Below are 16,168 nucleotides of genomic sequence, written 5' to 3' on the forward strand. Positions count from 1 at the left end.
TTCACACAAATATCTTTTGTTTGGTAGCAGGTAATGTACAGAGTTACAGCATTTCCTCCTTTTTCAGATTCTTCCTCTCAATGCTTCATTCCTTTCTGGACTTATAATTTGGGGTGGTTGACACCAGTACATAGGGTCAACAATGGTAAACAAAACAAAACAAAAAAAATCTTATCTTTCTGACATTTACTTTAATAGGGCAAAAGACATTAATAGAACAATTTCATTAATCCGTTCCAAAGACAAGGACCGGACAGCTATTCAAATTAACAGAGGTAAAATAAGGAACCAAGTATAAAGGATCACCCAAGAAGTATTTAGCAATGCTCATCACTACAGTTTATGATGAAAACTACTTGAGTTGGTGTTTAAGATAATTTTCTAGGAACCCTCCCCCGCCCCAAAACCCTCCCCCACCCTGTCTCAAAATAATTCATTTTCAAAACATTTTATTGTGATCCTTCCTACTAAAATTACCTTATAAGAATTATTTCCTCCAAAATTGACATATTAGTGAAACTATTGTTAACAATCAGAAATAATGTGCTAGATCCTAAGTAGTTCTCCAAACACATTTCCAAAATGATGGACTTATCTACTTGGGTATTTAAATGATATACTGCTGCTAATGAATTAGGGAAACATCAAAAACTTATTTAAAAACACCACACACACTTCATTCTAGGACTGGAAAGGCACCAAAATTCTAAAAAGTCAACAAAAATTAAAATGCTCTGGAGATTCTCTATAGTGAAAGGATAGAAAGTATAAAGTCTTACTTCAAAGAATTTCTGAATGACATAATTTCCAAATACATCCACCATTAGCTGGTAAGCCGCCTGGAGGATCTCATTGAAAACAAGCTGGCGCTCAGCTGGTGTGGCACGCTCGAGTTTCAGCTGAATGAATCTGAAGTACAAATCAATCATAGCATTTTAGGAAAACGGGAATAAAGGTTAGTTAGCTCTATTTATATAATGTATCAGTTTTGAAACTCAGTCTCTCTGTGTATATGTTGTTTAAATGAATCACTGGCTCACTTAATTGAAGAATTTCTAAAAAGGAAAAAACTTCCATAGTGTGAAGTATCCCTTAACCTAACTGAGCTTTTAAACATAAATTTAAACATAAATTTAAAGTTTAGGCTTTTTCATTACATAGGATACATGTACACAAATGCATTACATGAGGCATAAAAAGGGAAAAGGAAAAGGGTCAGGAAAAGAGGAGGGAATGAAGGTAAACATGACACAGGGAAAACCTGACTTCTGTTTTTAAGAAACTAAGTACCACATCTATAAACTCCAAGTTCATGGCCCTTACTATAATTTTGAACTCATTTTCTTATGAAGCACTCCTCATTAATGATGTGAAACAAAACTCCATGTTATAAATGTTTGTATCATCTTTTGAGGCAGCAGCTACTCAATCTGCCTCTTTTCAGTGCAGATGAATATACTGAAAAAACTGTTATTTCTGAATCTGGTCTGTAGGATGCAAGTGTAAGAAATCCTTGCCCAATTAGCAAGTGGGCAGAACATAAAGAGGAACATAAAGGAGCTGTTTGTGGAGAGAGAGAGAGAGAGAGAGAGAGAGAGAGAGAGAGAGAGAGAGAGAGAGAGAAGTAGAGACAAATAGGAAAGAATGAATGATTCAACCACAATTGTGCCTTTTCCCCAGGACCAGGATTCCTTTTTGTGAAGCCCACTGGGGCACTATAACAGGGAAGGTTCAATTCTGTCTCTTGTAGTAGCCACTTCTCTCACCTCTATTCAGACTCTCCCTTCTACAGAACAGAATAAGAAAAGCTGTGGAGTTTTCTTACTCCTGAGCACCAGAAATCCAAACACTTATTTGCTCAGTGTCTCTGAGAGCAAGATTCTCAATAATGATTAAAGTGGCAAAAATTTATGTCTCTTTGTGTTTCTGTTTCTTAATTTGTGGGCATCCTGAGAAATTCTCATGAATCAGGAGCACCAGACTTCAGTAAGGTAAAAGCTTTGTTTTAACCATGTGATCCAGACTATTAGATAGCTTGTTTCAATTACTTATATATCTGGTAGCCCTCATATCTACAGCCCTCTGTCGGCATCATATTAAAAGACAAGCTGTGCTTCAGTTATCACATGGCAATTCACTTAGTGTTTACCTTATCTGAGGTACGGAATGTAAAGCATTAAATTTTCAGTTACCTTAAATGCCAAAGCTAAGTCCTCACCTGGACCCATGCTGGTCTTGGGAAAATTCCATTATATGCCCGGCAATCTCCCGCAGTTGTAAATTGGGGTACCGATTATTTCGAAAATCTTCCAAAAGCCTGCTTCTGCCAGAGGGCATAACATCAGACATTCCGTATCGCAAGCGAGAGGAAGAAAAGAGGGTGCTGCTGGGGCTGAAGAGGCTGGAGGCACTGCTCGCGCTGCGGTACTTGGCTTCAGCACCTGGGGCAGCAGAGATGTATCTTCCACTGCCATTTGTGAGTCCTCCTGTTGATTACACAACAGCAGTGTCTTAACAGAGGCAATAGCATCCCCCACACATGAAAGCTGGCATCACCTCTGATTTCTTTTCAATTCTGTTGCTTTGTGTTAAGTCAATTCTATTTGTGTCACAATCTTCACAAGGCCAACTCACCAAACTTAAAGGAAACTTTTGCACAAAAATTGAGAGGGAAATGCTTTTAACCACTAGTAGGAGACAGCTAATAACAGTGGAGTAACAGTGTAGCCTTCAGTAAATAAAATGATGAGGAAAATGTCTGGCATGTGAACCAGCACTTAAGCACCCAGGTATCAGAAAACATGAAATGCACAGAGATTTCAATGGTTTTCCATTCCGAGCTCTGTGAATATTTTCGCCACTCGAAAATAATCCCCATTTCCATTAAAACTCTAAAAAAAAAATTCAGGTGCCCAAATTAGTCTAGATTTATACAGTGAACTCCTCTCCCCTCCAAAACACTATCTTTGAAGGAATGGCTTGTTTACTAATTTAGAATGGAGGCATCCCAGGTGGAAGATTAGACATTAAGAGGTAGGAAAAAAAGAAGATAAGCTTTAAAATGGAACATTTCAAGTACTTCATCAGGGCAGTGTCTAAAATGACTGCAAACAACTTTCATGCCACTGGATATTGCTGTTTTAACTGATAATAAGGAAATATGAATTGTGAAGTTTAATTATAGACATAAAACCAAAAGGCTTATCTAAATATAAAACAGTAATAAATTATGAGTATATATTTTCAATATTCTTATTTTTTACCAAACTTTTTTTAAAAAATTAAATTATACTATAAAAAGAATAGAAAGCCTTTATTGTGTGGGTTTTATTCCCCCAACAAGGAGGTAAGAAGCACCCCATAAACCACAGCACAGATGAATAACAACAACTCAGAATCCATAAGGAAACTCATGAGTCTGAATGAATGTCTGGGTTGCAGCTTAATGGTACTACAAAAAGATACCTAGTTTGAATTTCTCCACAGAATTCTAGGGCCCAGCTTCAGTTGTCTAAGTCTCAATGAGAGAGACAGAACCAGAAGGAAATGACTCATTGTTAAAATTTGGAAAACATTTACTAAGCACTTGGCCTATATCAAAGCTATATGTATTTCACATACACTTCCTACTGAATTCTCACTGGCATTTTTTAAAAATGAAAATTTATTTATGTAAAAGGAAATTAAGGTCCAAAAAGATGACATTCTTGTCCAGAGATATGAAATCCAAAATTATCATGACCAATATTTGTCACAAGATTCTTGACACAAGAATCAGTGCCTTCATACTACAGAAGATTCATCTTCATACCCAGTTAAATCAATATTTCTGATTCTAAAGGTTATTGCTGTTCTTGTAAAATTACAACATATTTCTTAATCCAAATGGAAAATATTTCTTTAAGGAAAGAGATCAGGTTTAAACCACTACTTACAGTAGAATTTTGCTTAAAATATAATTTTCTTAAATTATATTTTAAGCAAACCACTCAAACCACCCTGTCCCATGGAAAGAGAAACACTTGTGAAATTGAAAGTCCAGAAGAATAAGCTCTAAGACTGAAACCTAATCATAGGACCAGAGAATGTTTCTCACCCCCTCCCCCGCTCTCACCAACTTACTATAAAAGTCTATTTACAGCCATTTCTTTAACCTGATACATCAAATCTAACCATTAAAAAGTAATTACAAGGTACATCCAAAAGAGCAAATACTACACCTTTGAAGAGCAAGCATCAGAAATATACACGCCAGGGATGCTTAACTATCAGATCAAAAGTTTAAACCAACTATGATTAATATGCTAAGTAAACAGCACACAATAGAGATTGTAAGTGGAGAGAGATGGAAATCCTGAGAACCAACTAGAAATACTACAGAGAAAAAAACCTTCAAGGGAGAATGCCTGTGATGTGCTTATTAGCAGACTGCACATGGCTGAGTGAAGAATCTCTGAGACAGAGGATACACTGATGGAATGCACAAACACCAAAACGGAAAAAGAACAATAACTCAGAAAAATCAGAACAGATTATCCAAGGACTGCAAGCAAGTATAAAAGGTATAAAATACACACAATGGGAGTACCCAAAAAAAGCGTGAAACAATGACCAAAAAAATTTCCCCAAATTAATGCCAGACACCAAACCATGGATCCAGGAAGCTCAGAGGACATCAAGAAGGATAAATGCCCATAAACCTACACCTCCACATGTCATTTTCAAATATAGAATACCAAGGAAAGAACAGAGAAAGAACAGAAGAACAAGACAAGAATTGCATCCAAACTCTCAAAAAATATGCAAGCAAGACGAGAGAGCAGTAAGAGAGTTAAGTGTGTTATATTTGAAAGTGGATAGCCTACGTAAGCCACAAGTGAGGATTACGGATCTAGTTGTTAATAATAATCACATGATTGGGCCTCCCCGGTGGCGCAGAGGTTGAGCGCTGGGTTGCGAAACTGCGCACGGCCTCTGCGGCGCCGGTTCGATCCCCGGCTGCTCCCCGGCCACCGGAGGAGGGTCCCACATGGCGTGCAGACCTCTCCTGCCGCCCGCTGCTCCCCTCGGCAGTGTACTTCGGTCCTTCTGCCTGCTCTGCTCCCCGCTCTGGCTCTGGTGAATTCTCTCACCCTCCCGCGCTTCTGACTGTACCCAGTGCATGTATAAACAAAACAAACAAACCAGCAAACAAATAAATAAAGCATGCCTCTATTAAAAAAAAAAAAATAATAATAATCACATGATTATATTAATACTGCTATATGAAAAATATAACACACTTAAGCCAAACAAAATAAATATTTGTAAAATTTGCCTTGCTTGGCGCCATAAGAAATTTTATTTATATTACTAAACATGCATATGGATGTGTATATATATATTTATGGATGAAATGAGGAGATTTGACAGAGGAAAGAAAGAAGATACCATATTTTGAAGGAAAAAAAAAATACTGTTCTATGCCAACAAGTTTGACAACTTAAGAGGAAATGGACAAATTCCTATAAAGTGACAAAATGATGAGCCTTGATTAAAAAAAAAAGGAGGGGGCCTCCCCAGTGACGCAGCAGTTAAGCCCCACCCGCCAGTGAGGGTCCCACGAGGTGCGCAGACCTCTCCTGCCGTGCCCGCTGCTCCCCTCAGCAGTGTATTTCATGGGTCTGCCTGTTCTGTTCCCTGCTCTGGCTCCAGTGAATTCTCTCGCCCTCTCGCGCTTCTGACTGTACCCAGCGCTTGTGTAAATGAATAAATCGTTAAAAAAAAAAAAAAAGAAAGAAAGAAAGAAAGAAAAAAGAAAAGGAGGATATGGAACTGTAAGACATAAAGAACTTGATGTAAGTAAAAAAAAAAATCTCACATGTAAACAGCTGGATCAGGATGGCTTCTGCTGAATTTTATCATACATTTAAATAAATAATACAACACTCCATAAACTCTTTCAGAAAACAGAGGAGTTGTACATTTTCCAACATGCATTATAAGAGCAATATTTCACCTTGATAATAATTCAAAGACATCACAAGAAAGGAAACTGACTTTGAACAGAGATAAAAAAAATTCCTCAAGAAATGGGGCCTCCCTGGTGGCGCACAGGGTTAAGATGCAGCATTATGAAGCTATCTGCAGTCATTGCAGCACGAGTTTGATCCCCAGGCAGGGAGGTCACCCACATGGTTCAGCAGACCTCTCCTGTCTTGCCACTGCTACCCTCAGCAGTGTATCTCAGTAGATCTGCCTGTTCTGTTTCCCACTCTGTCTCTGGTGAATCCTGTCACCCCCTACACCTCTGGCCTGTACCCCACTTCTTGTATGCATAATAATTTTTTTTAAAAAAGAAATGTATTAGCAAACCAAGCGACTTACCCCTCCAATGTCAGATTGGATTAACATCCCAAAACATATACTGTATGAATATGAAATATAAAAACCCTCTTTATTTACAGATGACATGATCCTATATATACAAAAAATTCTAAGGAATCCACCCAAAACTATTAGAATATGTAAGTACAGTTTACTTGTAGAATGTAAAATCAATATGCAAAAATCAATTATATATCTATAAACAAACAACCCAAAAATAAAATACATTTTTATTCACAGTAACATAGTAAAAGTATGTAGGAACAAATTAAAAGATGTATGAAACTCAGAAAGTTTAGTTTTTGACTGAAAATACCAAAACTTTGCTGGAGCAAAATGAGATGATTCATCACCTCATATAATGTACAAAAATTAACTCAAACTGGATCATAAGCTTAGCTGTAAGATCTAGAACAATAAAAATTTTAAAACATTGAAGAAAAATTAAGATGTGAGTTGGACAAAGAATTTCTATACCAAAAGTGATAAACTGGATCTCACCAAAATGAGTAATTAATGTATTTCAAAAGACATTATTTAAAAAATGCAAAGACGTGAAAGACCAGCAGATATATGCAAAACACATATTTAATTAGCTACTAGTATACAGAATATATAACAAACTCTTACAGCTCTGTAAGACAACAAATATCACAATGGAAATATGAGCAAAAAATGAGTAGCCATCTCACCAAGTTACACAAATGGTTAATAAGCACATGAAAAGATGCCCAACATCACTAGCCACAAGTGGAAATTAAAACCATAATGATGTCGTATTTCAAGTCTACCAAAACAGCTATATTAAATAAGCCATATAAGAACAAATGCTAAGTCAGAGAAAAACAAAATACCATATGACTCACCTACATGTAGAATCATTTAAAAAAAAACACTACCACCCAACCAAGCTTTTAGATTTGGAGAATAGACTCATGGTTTACCTTTTTTTTTTTTTTTGGGGGGGGGGGGGGAGTGAGATTTGCACATGGGTGCACCCTGGGTACAATGAATAAAGAGAATAAAAAGCTACAAATAAAGTGATTCACAAAGTCTAAAGTACAATATGGCAACTACAGATAACTGTAATCCATATTTGAAAGTTGCTAAGAGAAAACTTTAAGAGATCTCATGTCATGCCACACTCAAAAAAATGCTGTACCTCAGAATAAGTTATTAACTGGACTTAACTCTAGTGATCACTTGGCATATATACAAATGTTGGTAATATATACAAATGTTATACACCTGAAAATAATGTCAATTATACCTCAATTTAAAAAACAAAATGGGTAATGGTAGAGAAACCGGAATCCTTACACATTAGTGGTGGGAATATAAAATGAAGCACCAACTTAAACAGGTTTGCAGTTTCTCAAGAAGTTTAACATAAAACTAATGTACAACTCAGCAACTGTATTTCTTAAAGAAATGAAAACATGTAGAAAGACATGCATGCAAATGTTTGTTATTTCTAACAGACAAACACTATCACCAAAAGATGCTCATATCGTGAGTGGTTAGGAAAATGTGGTATATCAATAAAACGGAACACTGTTCAGAAGCAGAAAAGAACAAACCACTGACACACATTACATAATGGATAATTTCAAAACCATGCGTTAAGTACAGAAGCCCAATGAAAAAGGCCACATATTACAAGGTTCCATGACATGAAATGTCCAGAAGAGGCAAATTTAAAACAGAAAATAAACTAGTGGCCAAATGGGGCCATGGGTAGAAATGGAGATTAACTGTAAATAGTCAAGAGATATTTTACCTGATCAGGGGATGTAAAGATTCTACAATTGATTTGATAATTGCACAAATTAGAAAACTAAAAGTCACTGAACTATACACTTAAAATAGGTGAATTTTATGACATATAAGATATAACTCAATAAAATTTTAGGGTTTTGTTTTAAAGGAATTTGGTCTTTAAACAATGGGTAATGAAAAAAGCATTGAAAAATTTTAGGTAGGAACTCAAACATGTAACCGCTGAATTAAAAATGAAGTCACTGATATTTTTTTTCCTCCAGAGTATCCTAACATACATGTGTGACTACTGAAAGAGTGTGTGAAAATGATATGGAGAAAAGATCCACACACAAATAACAGAGATAGAAACTGGAATGTGCGTTCAGGCATTCACTGGCCATGTCATATTATGAAAGTCATTAAACCACACTGAGTGTGTAAAATTATTTGACTATGTAACATAATGAATGCTACTGTTTTATGCTATAAAGATGGCTTTTAGTGACTCAAAAACTGATGGCTGGTATTGGTAGTGAAGCAATGTTAACAGAAGCAGCCGTTATTACGTGGTCTAATAAATATCTGACAAAGAAGTAATAGGTTACTTGCACCAAAATGTCTTTAGGGTCTTTCTATAAACACTATTACAAACCAAGTACCACTTATCTATTTAATCTAAGTTAAGATTAAAGCTTCTCAATTAAAACAAAAGACTAAAACAAGAACCCACCGCTCAAGGAAACAGAGGGAAGTGAGGCAGTGAGGCAAAGCTACTGCTCATAACACAAAATTCCTCCTCTGGATAGTTGTATGGCTTAAGGAGTGCATGCAGTGACAGGAGGCCAATGTAAATACACACATGTAAATTGCTGAAGAAGGTAATTTTTCTTTAAAGGAAAGGTATGTTAGGAATAAAACTAGGCAGACAGCAAGTCATTAAAATAAGTAACTCACATCAATAGTTATTTCCTACTTCATAGTGGAAACATGAATTAAGAAGGAAATATTTCATTGAATGGTTGATATATTGGAAAGAGGAAAGGCACCATGCATGCAAATGTTTCCAGCTCCATTTTCAAACACCAAGAGCCACAGCATTTATTAAAATTGTGAGGTAGACAAGCTACAGCCCACAGGACAAATCTGGCCTGCCACCTATTTTTATATATCAATGTTTCATTGGAAAATAGCTACATTCATTCATTTACATCTTGCCTGTTGCTGTTTGCACTTCAACAGCAGAGTTGAACATTCTCTACAAAGACCATCCTGACTATCAAAGTTAAATATGTACTATCTGACTATTTACAAAAAGAATTTTTGCAGAGCTTATTTGTTTAGTATTCAGTGTAAGATGACACAAATATTTAAACAATTAAAAGGTAAGATTTCTGGATCTGATAATGTACTAGTTTAAGCAATATTCCAGGCATATCATGTGATAGGCTATATGCTGATACCACGTGTTCTAGAGTAAAAGAGGACTGATTATAAATCTGTACAGAAATGAGAAAACCCAGATAAGGTATTTAAGTCAGTTTCCTCACTTTCGCACAATACTTACATCTTCCTGGTGTGTATGTACAGCCCCCAAAACCATTAACAGTAGCAGGTAATAACTACACAACAAATATTAATTCCTCCCATCTATCAATACATACTACATTGAAACTTTTCTCTAATCCCTTCAAGTTTTCCATTAAACCTCAGTGTGTAAAGTCAGGTACTCTGTCACTAGAAAGCACTGCAGTACAAAGTATCCCATTTTCCTTTCCATCATTATGTAGAGTCCCTACAACTTTTCTAAAGCAATGTCCATATGTAAACTGAGACAATGAATTCTACTACTACGTTCTTACCATGTGAAATTTTAGGCTATACACACATAAATGTCTATATACACACACAATGTTTTGCCTTAAAACTCATGTCATTCAAACGCAGACAAAATTCTTAGTTCTAGAATACATTACCTATCCAGCAGCAAGACTTTTAATTTTAAAAATAATTTCCCATTTTTTGTCTTTCTAAATGAAAGCATGGCATTTGTCTTTAAGTAAGTTCTCATTCCTAAAACCATAAATTCATTTTTAATTTTGATTGTTAAGTGACATAAGTCCATGTAAACTACTGACTTCAGCTGATAATCATGTGTCAGTGAAGACTCAGCAACTGTAATGAATGGACCACTCAGGTAAGGAATTCTGGTAACTAGGTAGGCTATGTGTGTATGGGGCAGATGTTAAGAAGAAATCTCTATACCTGCTCCCAAATATTGCTCTGAATCTAAAGCTACTCTAAAATTTGTTTTAATTAGAAATATTTTTAATATGCAGGATTTAAATACCCTGATTATTCTAGATCAAGCAGCCATGCATGATTTTTCCTAGGAAAATCTTGATCTAGGTCTGTGATCACAGCGTTATTATTAATGACTCTACCACTTACTCTTAAAAGTGTCCCAGCTTGCATAAATTTTATATCACTACTTCTTTGCCTCAAATTTTCCCAACTATGAAATAAATCAATATTCAAATCCAAACTCAATAAGCAATTGGGAAAAGGGAGTGTATACCAAGTTTCTGAGATAAGAAAATATCTCCCATATCTTGAAAGACAGGAATTTTGCCACCCAAAGTGCTATTACAAGTTTTTCATTCTCATCTACTGGTTAGGATCTAATAATCTAATCTAGAATCCTCTCTTCCCTCCTCATTTTCAAAGATCTTGATGACAATGTTTAAATATCCTGTATCTTTAACAACCTAAATGTATAAGTGGGAAACACCTGTCTATTCATTAGCAAACTATTGATGTAGTCTAAGAATGTACATACAAACTTTTTTAAAGAAGCTGACAAGATCAGATGCATTATGTGTAAAAGATACTCAACGTATACATGGGGACGAGGAGTCTGAAAAATGAGGCAAAAATATTAATTGTGGTATTTCAGTGATACTATGTTCTTTATCTGTTGGTATCTCGCAGCTTTATTTAAAATGAACCTGTGCTTTGTTTATAATGAAAGACCCTCACAAGTAGCCAAAGAACAAGATGGTCATACTAAATCTGAAGTGGATATACAGGGACTGCACCCAAATTTCAATAAATCCAAAATTTCTTTGCTATCTAAGGTACAACCTAAGTAACATGAATTACTTTTAGGAAGGTACAGGATACTTCTAGGATAAAGGGATTGTCCTTTGCTTATGCAAAGTGCTTCTAATGTCATCAGTGGCAAGAGACTTGAGTTCAAGGTGGTGTTAGAGTAATGGTTCTTACCCAGGTTTAAGCTTGAAGAGGATCCATGTGAAGAGAGGGAAGGAGGTGGTGTCTGTGAATGTCCTGGTCCCTGACTAGGGAGAGGCATGCCCACGGGTCCAGGAGAGGAGGAAAAGCTAAGGCCGTTATAAAAACTGTGTCCAATGGGGGTCAAGCTGCTCGATGTCCTCTTATAAAGGTCACTGCTGCCAGTCAGGGAGTCACGGCGGGAGCCACTGCCAGTGTTGGAGTTTGCAACTAAAATGGAATTAAAACAATGCAGATAAGAACAGGCCTGTTCTTCGAAGAACAAGCCCAGTGACCTGTTCCTAACACTTTGATCCAGACTCCTTACCACCGCAAATTTGTCAGCAGAGACAGCCTAACTGTTCATGTGGCAGTTCTATGGACAGGGAAAGTAATAAAGAGGACATGGCTCAGGTTAACATGAAATTTTAGTTCAAAACATCACTTGCTAAATTTACCTTCCTTTTGTGTCATATATTACAGTGTAGGGGAAGGTTCAAAAGCCGACAGTCACATAAGCTATGGAAAAGGTGAAAGAAAATGGGCTAGAAAGAATGCCTTTCATCAACCCAAAGGTTCCAGTGGAAAATGGAGTAGAGAAAAAAAAAGATTTGTAAATGGGTTAACTGGCCTGCAGACTCCACAAGACTTAAAAATGAAAGCCTCAATGGATTCAATTCAGAAGTATTACTAGTACCCAATTCCAATTTGATACTTTCAAACATGCCCTTCTATTTTGCGATCACATTGTTTTACAAAAAAGCAATTATCCTAATGCTCACCTCACTACTTTCCTGCTCTTTTCCCCCATCGAAACATTAAATATATCTTGTTCCAATATCCTTTCTCCACTTTTCCACCAGATTCACCTTAATTCTTTTCAAAAGACTGGAGAAAACTGATTCTTTAAGGCACCCACTCAACTCAGTCCTGGATGTGGAGTACACTATGCTGTTATCTTTGCTCACTTCCCTCTATTTTTAGCATCCACATTTCTATATTTCCCTCTGTGTTCTTCCCAATGCCTGCAAAAGCCTCCCCAGGTTTTCCATTCCTTCAATCAAACTGACTATGAAAGTGTAAACAAATAGCAACATGAGCATAAACCTGAAATAGGCCCCAACTATGTCACTGATTTCAATAGTCCATCATCTCAAAGATCTGTGGGATGGCTGCATTCCCATGGGGCTCAGTCCAGATCTGTCTGTGGTATCTGTTCAAGGTTCCATGCATTGTCAGTGTTCCATAAAGATTGCAAAAACAATTAAAATTCAGTTTTAAGAGCACATCAGTCTGATTTCTACCTGCTGTTCCAAACCCTCCAAGGGCTGATCCCAGGGTAGCGCCGAGAGAACTGCTACTTCCAAATCCCAAGGATGTGTTGGCAGGCTGGGCAGAGCCCTGGGAGAAGAGGGAGCTGCTCTGCGAATTGCTGCTCAGAGAGTTGTTGCCATAAAAAGAGCTGGATGCCAGGTTGTTATTGGGCTGCTGCTGGGGTTGGGGCTGAGGCTGCTGGGTTCCTAAAGGGCGAAATGGTCCATTTGTTGTTCCAGCAAGACCACCAGCTGCTCCATTTGCTGAAGCTGCGGCCGCTGCAACAGCTATGAAGAAAGCAAACCAATTGGCTATGAAGGGAACTGGCCACATTTACAAGCTATATTGCTATCCTTTTATGAAAATCTTTTAAAGCTGCCATGTTTTTTGAAAGCAGATACAAACCTTGTAAACAGGACAAATCTATCTTTAATTCCTTTATAGAAGCTTCTACGTTCTATTTCTACTTTCAATTTGAAGTCAAAATACCACTGGAGCAAGTTTCTATGTTAGCTGCTTTTAAAGAGTTTACAGTTTAAAACAGCTATAGATATCAAATGCATTCAAGTTTAAATATGACTACTTCTTAAAATCTCAAATTCCTAAGACTGTGCAGTAATGCTGCTCTGTTCTAGATGTTCGCACTATTGTTCCTCATTAAAAATAGACAGAAGTATATAAAGCTTAAAATAAAAACCTATTATCTCCCCAAACAATTTATTACTCTGGTACTTTTCACCACTCCCTCTCACTTCCTCCATGTCTACCTGCCCCTAGCCCCGCCAAAAAAAATAAAAATAAAAGCATACATTATCTGAAAAGAATAGCAGAGATTTCTGGCAAGAGTGCCACTTATGTGAGTAGTCCAACTTCCTATGTTTTCAGTGGAATGGTTCCTTGCTACTAGTCAGCTGATACTTGCAACCAACAGAATTAGAATCCATTGTGGTTGCTCTGGTTCTCTTTGAAGTTATTACAGGGCAGAACTGCTATATTGAGAATTGCCAGGTGAAGTCTATTTCAACCTATTTTAAGAACATCACCTGTTGCTCCTTTTATATCTCTGATGTGAGTCCATTAAGGTGTACACTCACCTGCTTGTGCAGCTGAGGAACTAATGATGACTGGGGCAGGAGCCACAAGTCGAACAGGAGCTCCTAGACCATTTCTTGCTCCTGCATTCACCACAAGTGCACCAGTTTGGTCATAGTAAGCAGCAGGAGCCAGCACCGGATAACCTGGGAATATCAAGCCAACATGTGAGAATATATATATTTGAAACTAACAATGGTCTTCTGGGCACCAGAATATTATAAATAGTCACAAACTCAATTTTGGGGCTAGACAGACCAAGATTTAGATCCTGAATTCACCACTTAGAGAATAGTAATAAGACCCTGAATCTCTAGTTAGCTGTTTCCTCATCTGTAAAATAAGAAAACAAACAAACAAACCAATACCTGCTTACAAAGTTCTGTGAAGATTAAGTTAAAAGATGAATATGAAAGAGCTGGCCTGACATCTGGCACACAGTAAGTGCAAAACAAAAGACAGCGTATCATCCACAGTGTGAGAAAGGAAATTTGGCAAGATTGGGAATACCTATGCTCTTGAAAGTGCTAATCAAGGTTATCACCAGTCATCATACACAGAAATTCTTGTGTTGTTTTCTTGACTACACAAGTAAAAGAGAATACAAATAATTAAAATCACAATCTTCCATGTCACATAACCTAAGCACAAACACCTACAACTTAGCAGGAAAAACGTAGACAGGTTTCAATTAGTAGGATCTTTTAAATATCTTATGAGATGCCATTTCGAGATCCTATTGAATAGTGAGAAATCACAAGCGACTTCCCAGTTAAATGTACATGTTATAACTATCAAAATAAATGATGTTACTCACTGAACTCATAAATGGATCAGTTAATTTGGCTATGCTCCAGTCAGTAAGGATCCATTAACTTATGCTGAGGACCTATTTCAAAGCAAGACTCTCAAACTACATCCAATCCATGCAAAGAACAGGATCAAATGACAGTATGTCAAAATACATATCAATCATATGTAGGTAGCTACAAAGACCCCTTACTACTGGTTCAGGAGAAATCCTAGATATGTAAGGGATGACTATACAAGAATATCAGGAAATTTCTACCTAATATGCTGTTTAAAAAAAATCAGTGTAAGGGCCTCCCTGGTGGCACAAGGGGTTAAGCACCGCACTATGAAGCAATCTGCAGCCTCTGCAGCACGAGTTCTATCCCTGGCCAGCCAGGGAGCAACCCACATGGCAAGGCAGACCTCTCCTGACTTGCCCACTGCTCCCCTCAGCAGTGTATTTCAGTCAGTCTGGCTGTTCTGTTCCCCACTCTGTTTCTGATGAGTCCTCTCACCCCCTGCATCTCTGGCCTGTACTCCAGTTCTTGGATGCATAAATAAATCAATCTTTAAAAAAATCAGTGTAAATGTTGATTCGAGTGGAAGCAGCCGGCGGTTTCCCACCTCTGTGTATGTAGATATATCGACTTTATATTAAAGGAAGATCGTCCGACCCTGGGGGGGGGGGGGATCAGTGTAAAGACTAAAGTCTTTAGAGTGATGCTAGGTACCCTGACTACCCCTTATCTAGAAGGAGATAACAGATGATGTGTCAAAGGGAAACAGCACATTCCGTGTAGAATGTGTGGAGATTCAAATATCTCCAACATAAAAGATTAAGACTGGCTCAGAACAATTAGTGCTCTCATCAGTGAACTATGATCTCAGTGAGGGCAAGTAAATGTCATCCTTGCCAGTCAAGTCATCATAAGCCTAAACAAGCTAAAAGCACTACCCATTTCTCCTTTGAATCCCCCCCAACAAGCAGACATTTTCTTCCTTCAAGTATCAAGAACAACAATGTGGTCTCACCTGGCATGCCTGCAGCCAGTCCTTGTCCAAAAGCAAGGGCAGAATTCACTGCTGCAGCTGCCACAAGTGGATCTGTTTGCTGTCCCTGCTGGTTCTGATTTGGGGTCAAAGGACGCTGGTTGGCTCCTCCGCGAAGAACCTGGGAGACAAAAATATATCAAGTACTTTTCTTCTCATTGGAAATATCTAAGATTGACCACCATGTGCTAAAGTCTAGCAAGCTTTTAAAAATCAAAGGTTAAAAATCATTTTTCCTATTATGGTTTTATGTGACATGGCTGATAGGAGAAAAATTCAATTAACATTTCAAATAGTGAAGTCTACGTCCATACCACCTTGAACATGCCCAATCTGGTCTTAGCAACTAAGCATGGTCAGACCTGGCTAGTATTTGGATGGGAGAACATTTCAAATAGTAAAGTTTCATCCTACCATTCTTAGTTTTAACACATTATCTCTGTAAGCATTCAAAAGAATATAAAAATGATGAGTCACTCATTAAACACTCAATTCTCACTATCTG

The 16,168-nt window shown here is 37.4% G+C and overlaps 1 protein-coding gene across 8 annotated transcripts in view; it reads right to left on the reverse strand.

Moving 5' to 3' along the window:
* The window catches only part of PUM1 (pumilio RNA binding family member 1), a gene marked incomplete at both ends in the record, with an annotated part of 109,457 nt that overhangs the window by 14,194 nt on the left and 79,095 nt on the right, over window positions 1–16,168 (reverse strand). For 7 of the 8 annotated variants that reach the window (XM_084241876.1, XM_084241875.1, XM_084241874.1 and 4 more), the window contains 6 exons: window positions 780–909; window positions 2,219–2,486; window positions 11,410–11,646; window positions 12,720–13,016; window positions 13,824–13,967; window positions 15,646–15,784. In XM_084241876.1, coding sequence (XP_084098002.1) covers window positions 780–909; window positions 2,219–2,486; window positions 11,410–11,646; window positions 12,720–13,016; window positions 13,824–13,967; window positions 15,646–15,784 — 1,215 coding nt within the window. The remainder of the gene's footprint in view (window positions 1–779; window positions 910–2,218; window positions 2,487–11,409; window positions 11,647–12,719; window positions 13,017–13,823; window positions 13,968–15,645; window positions 15,785–16,168) is intronic. The other variant, XM_084241872.1, reaches the window with a different exon arrangement.

Source organism: Talpa europaea (assembly GCF_964194135.1).
Source record: "Talpa europaea genome assembly, chromosome: 9".
NCBI lineage: Eukaryota > Metazoa > Chordata > Mammalia > Eulipotyphla > Talpidae > Talpa > Talpa europaea.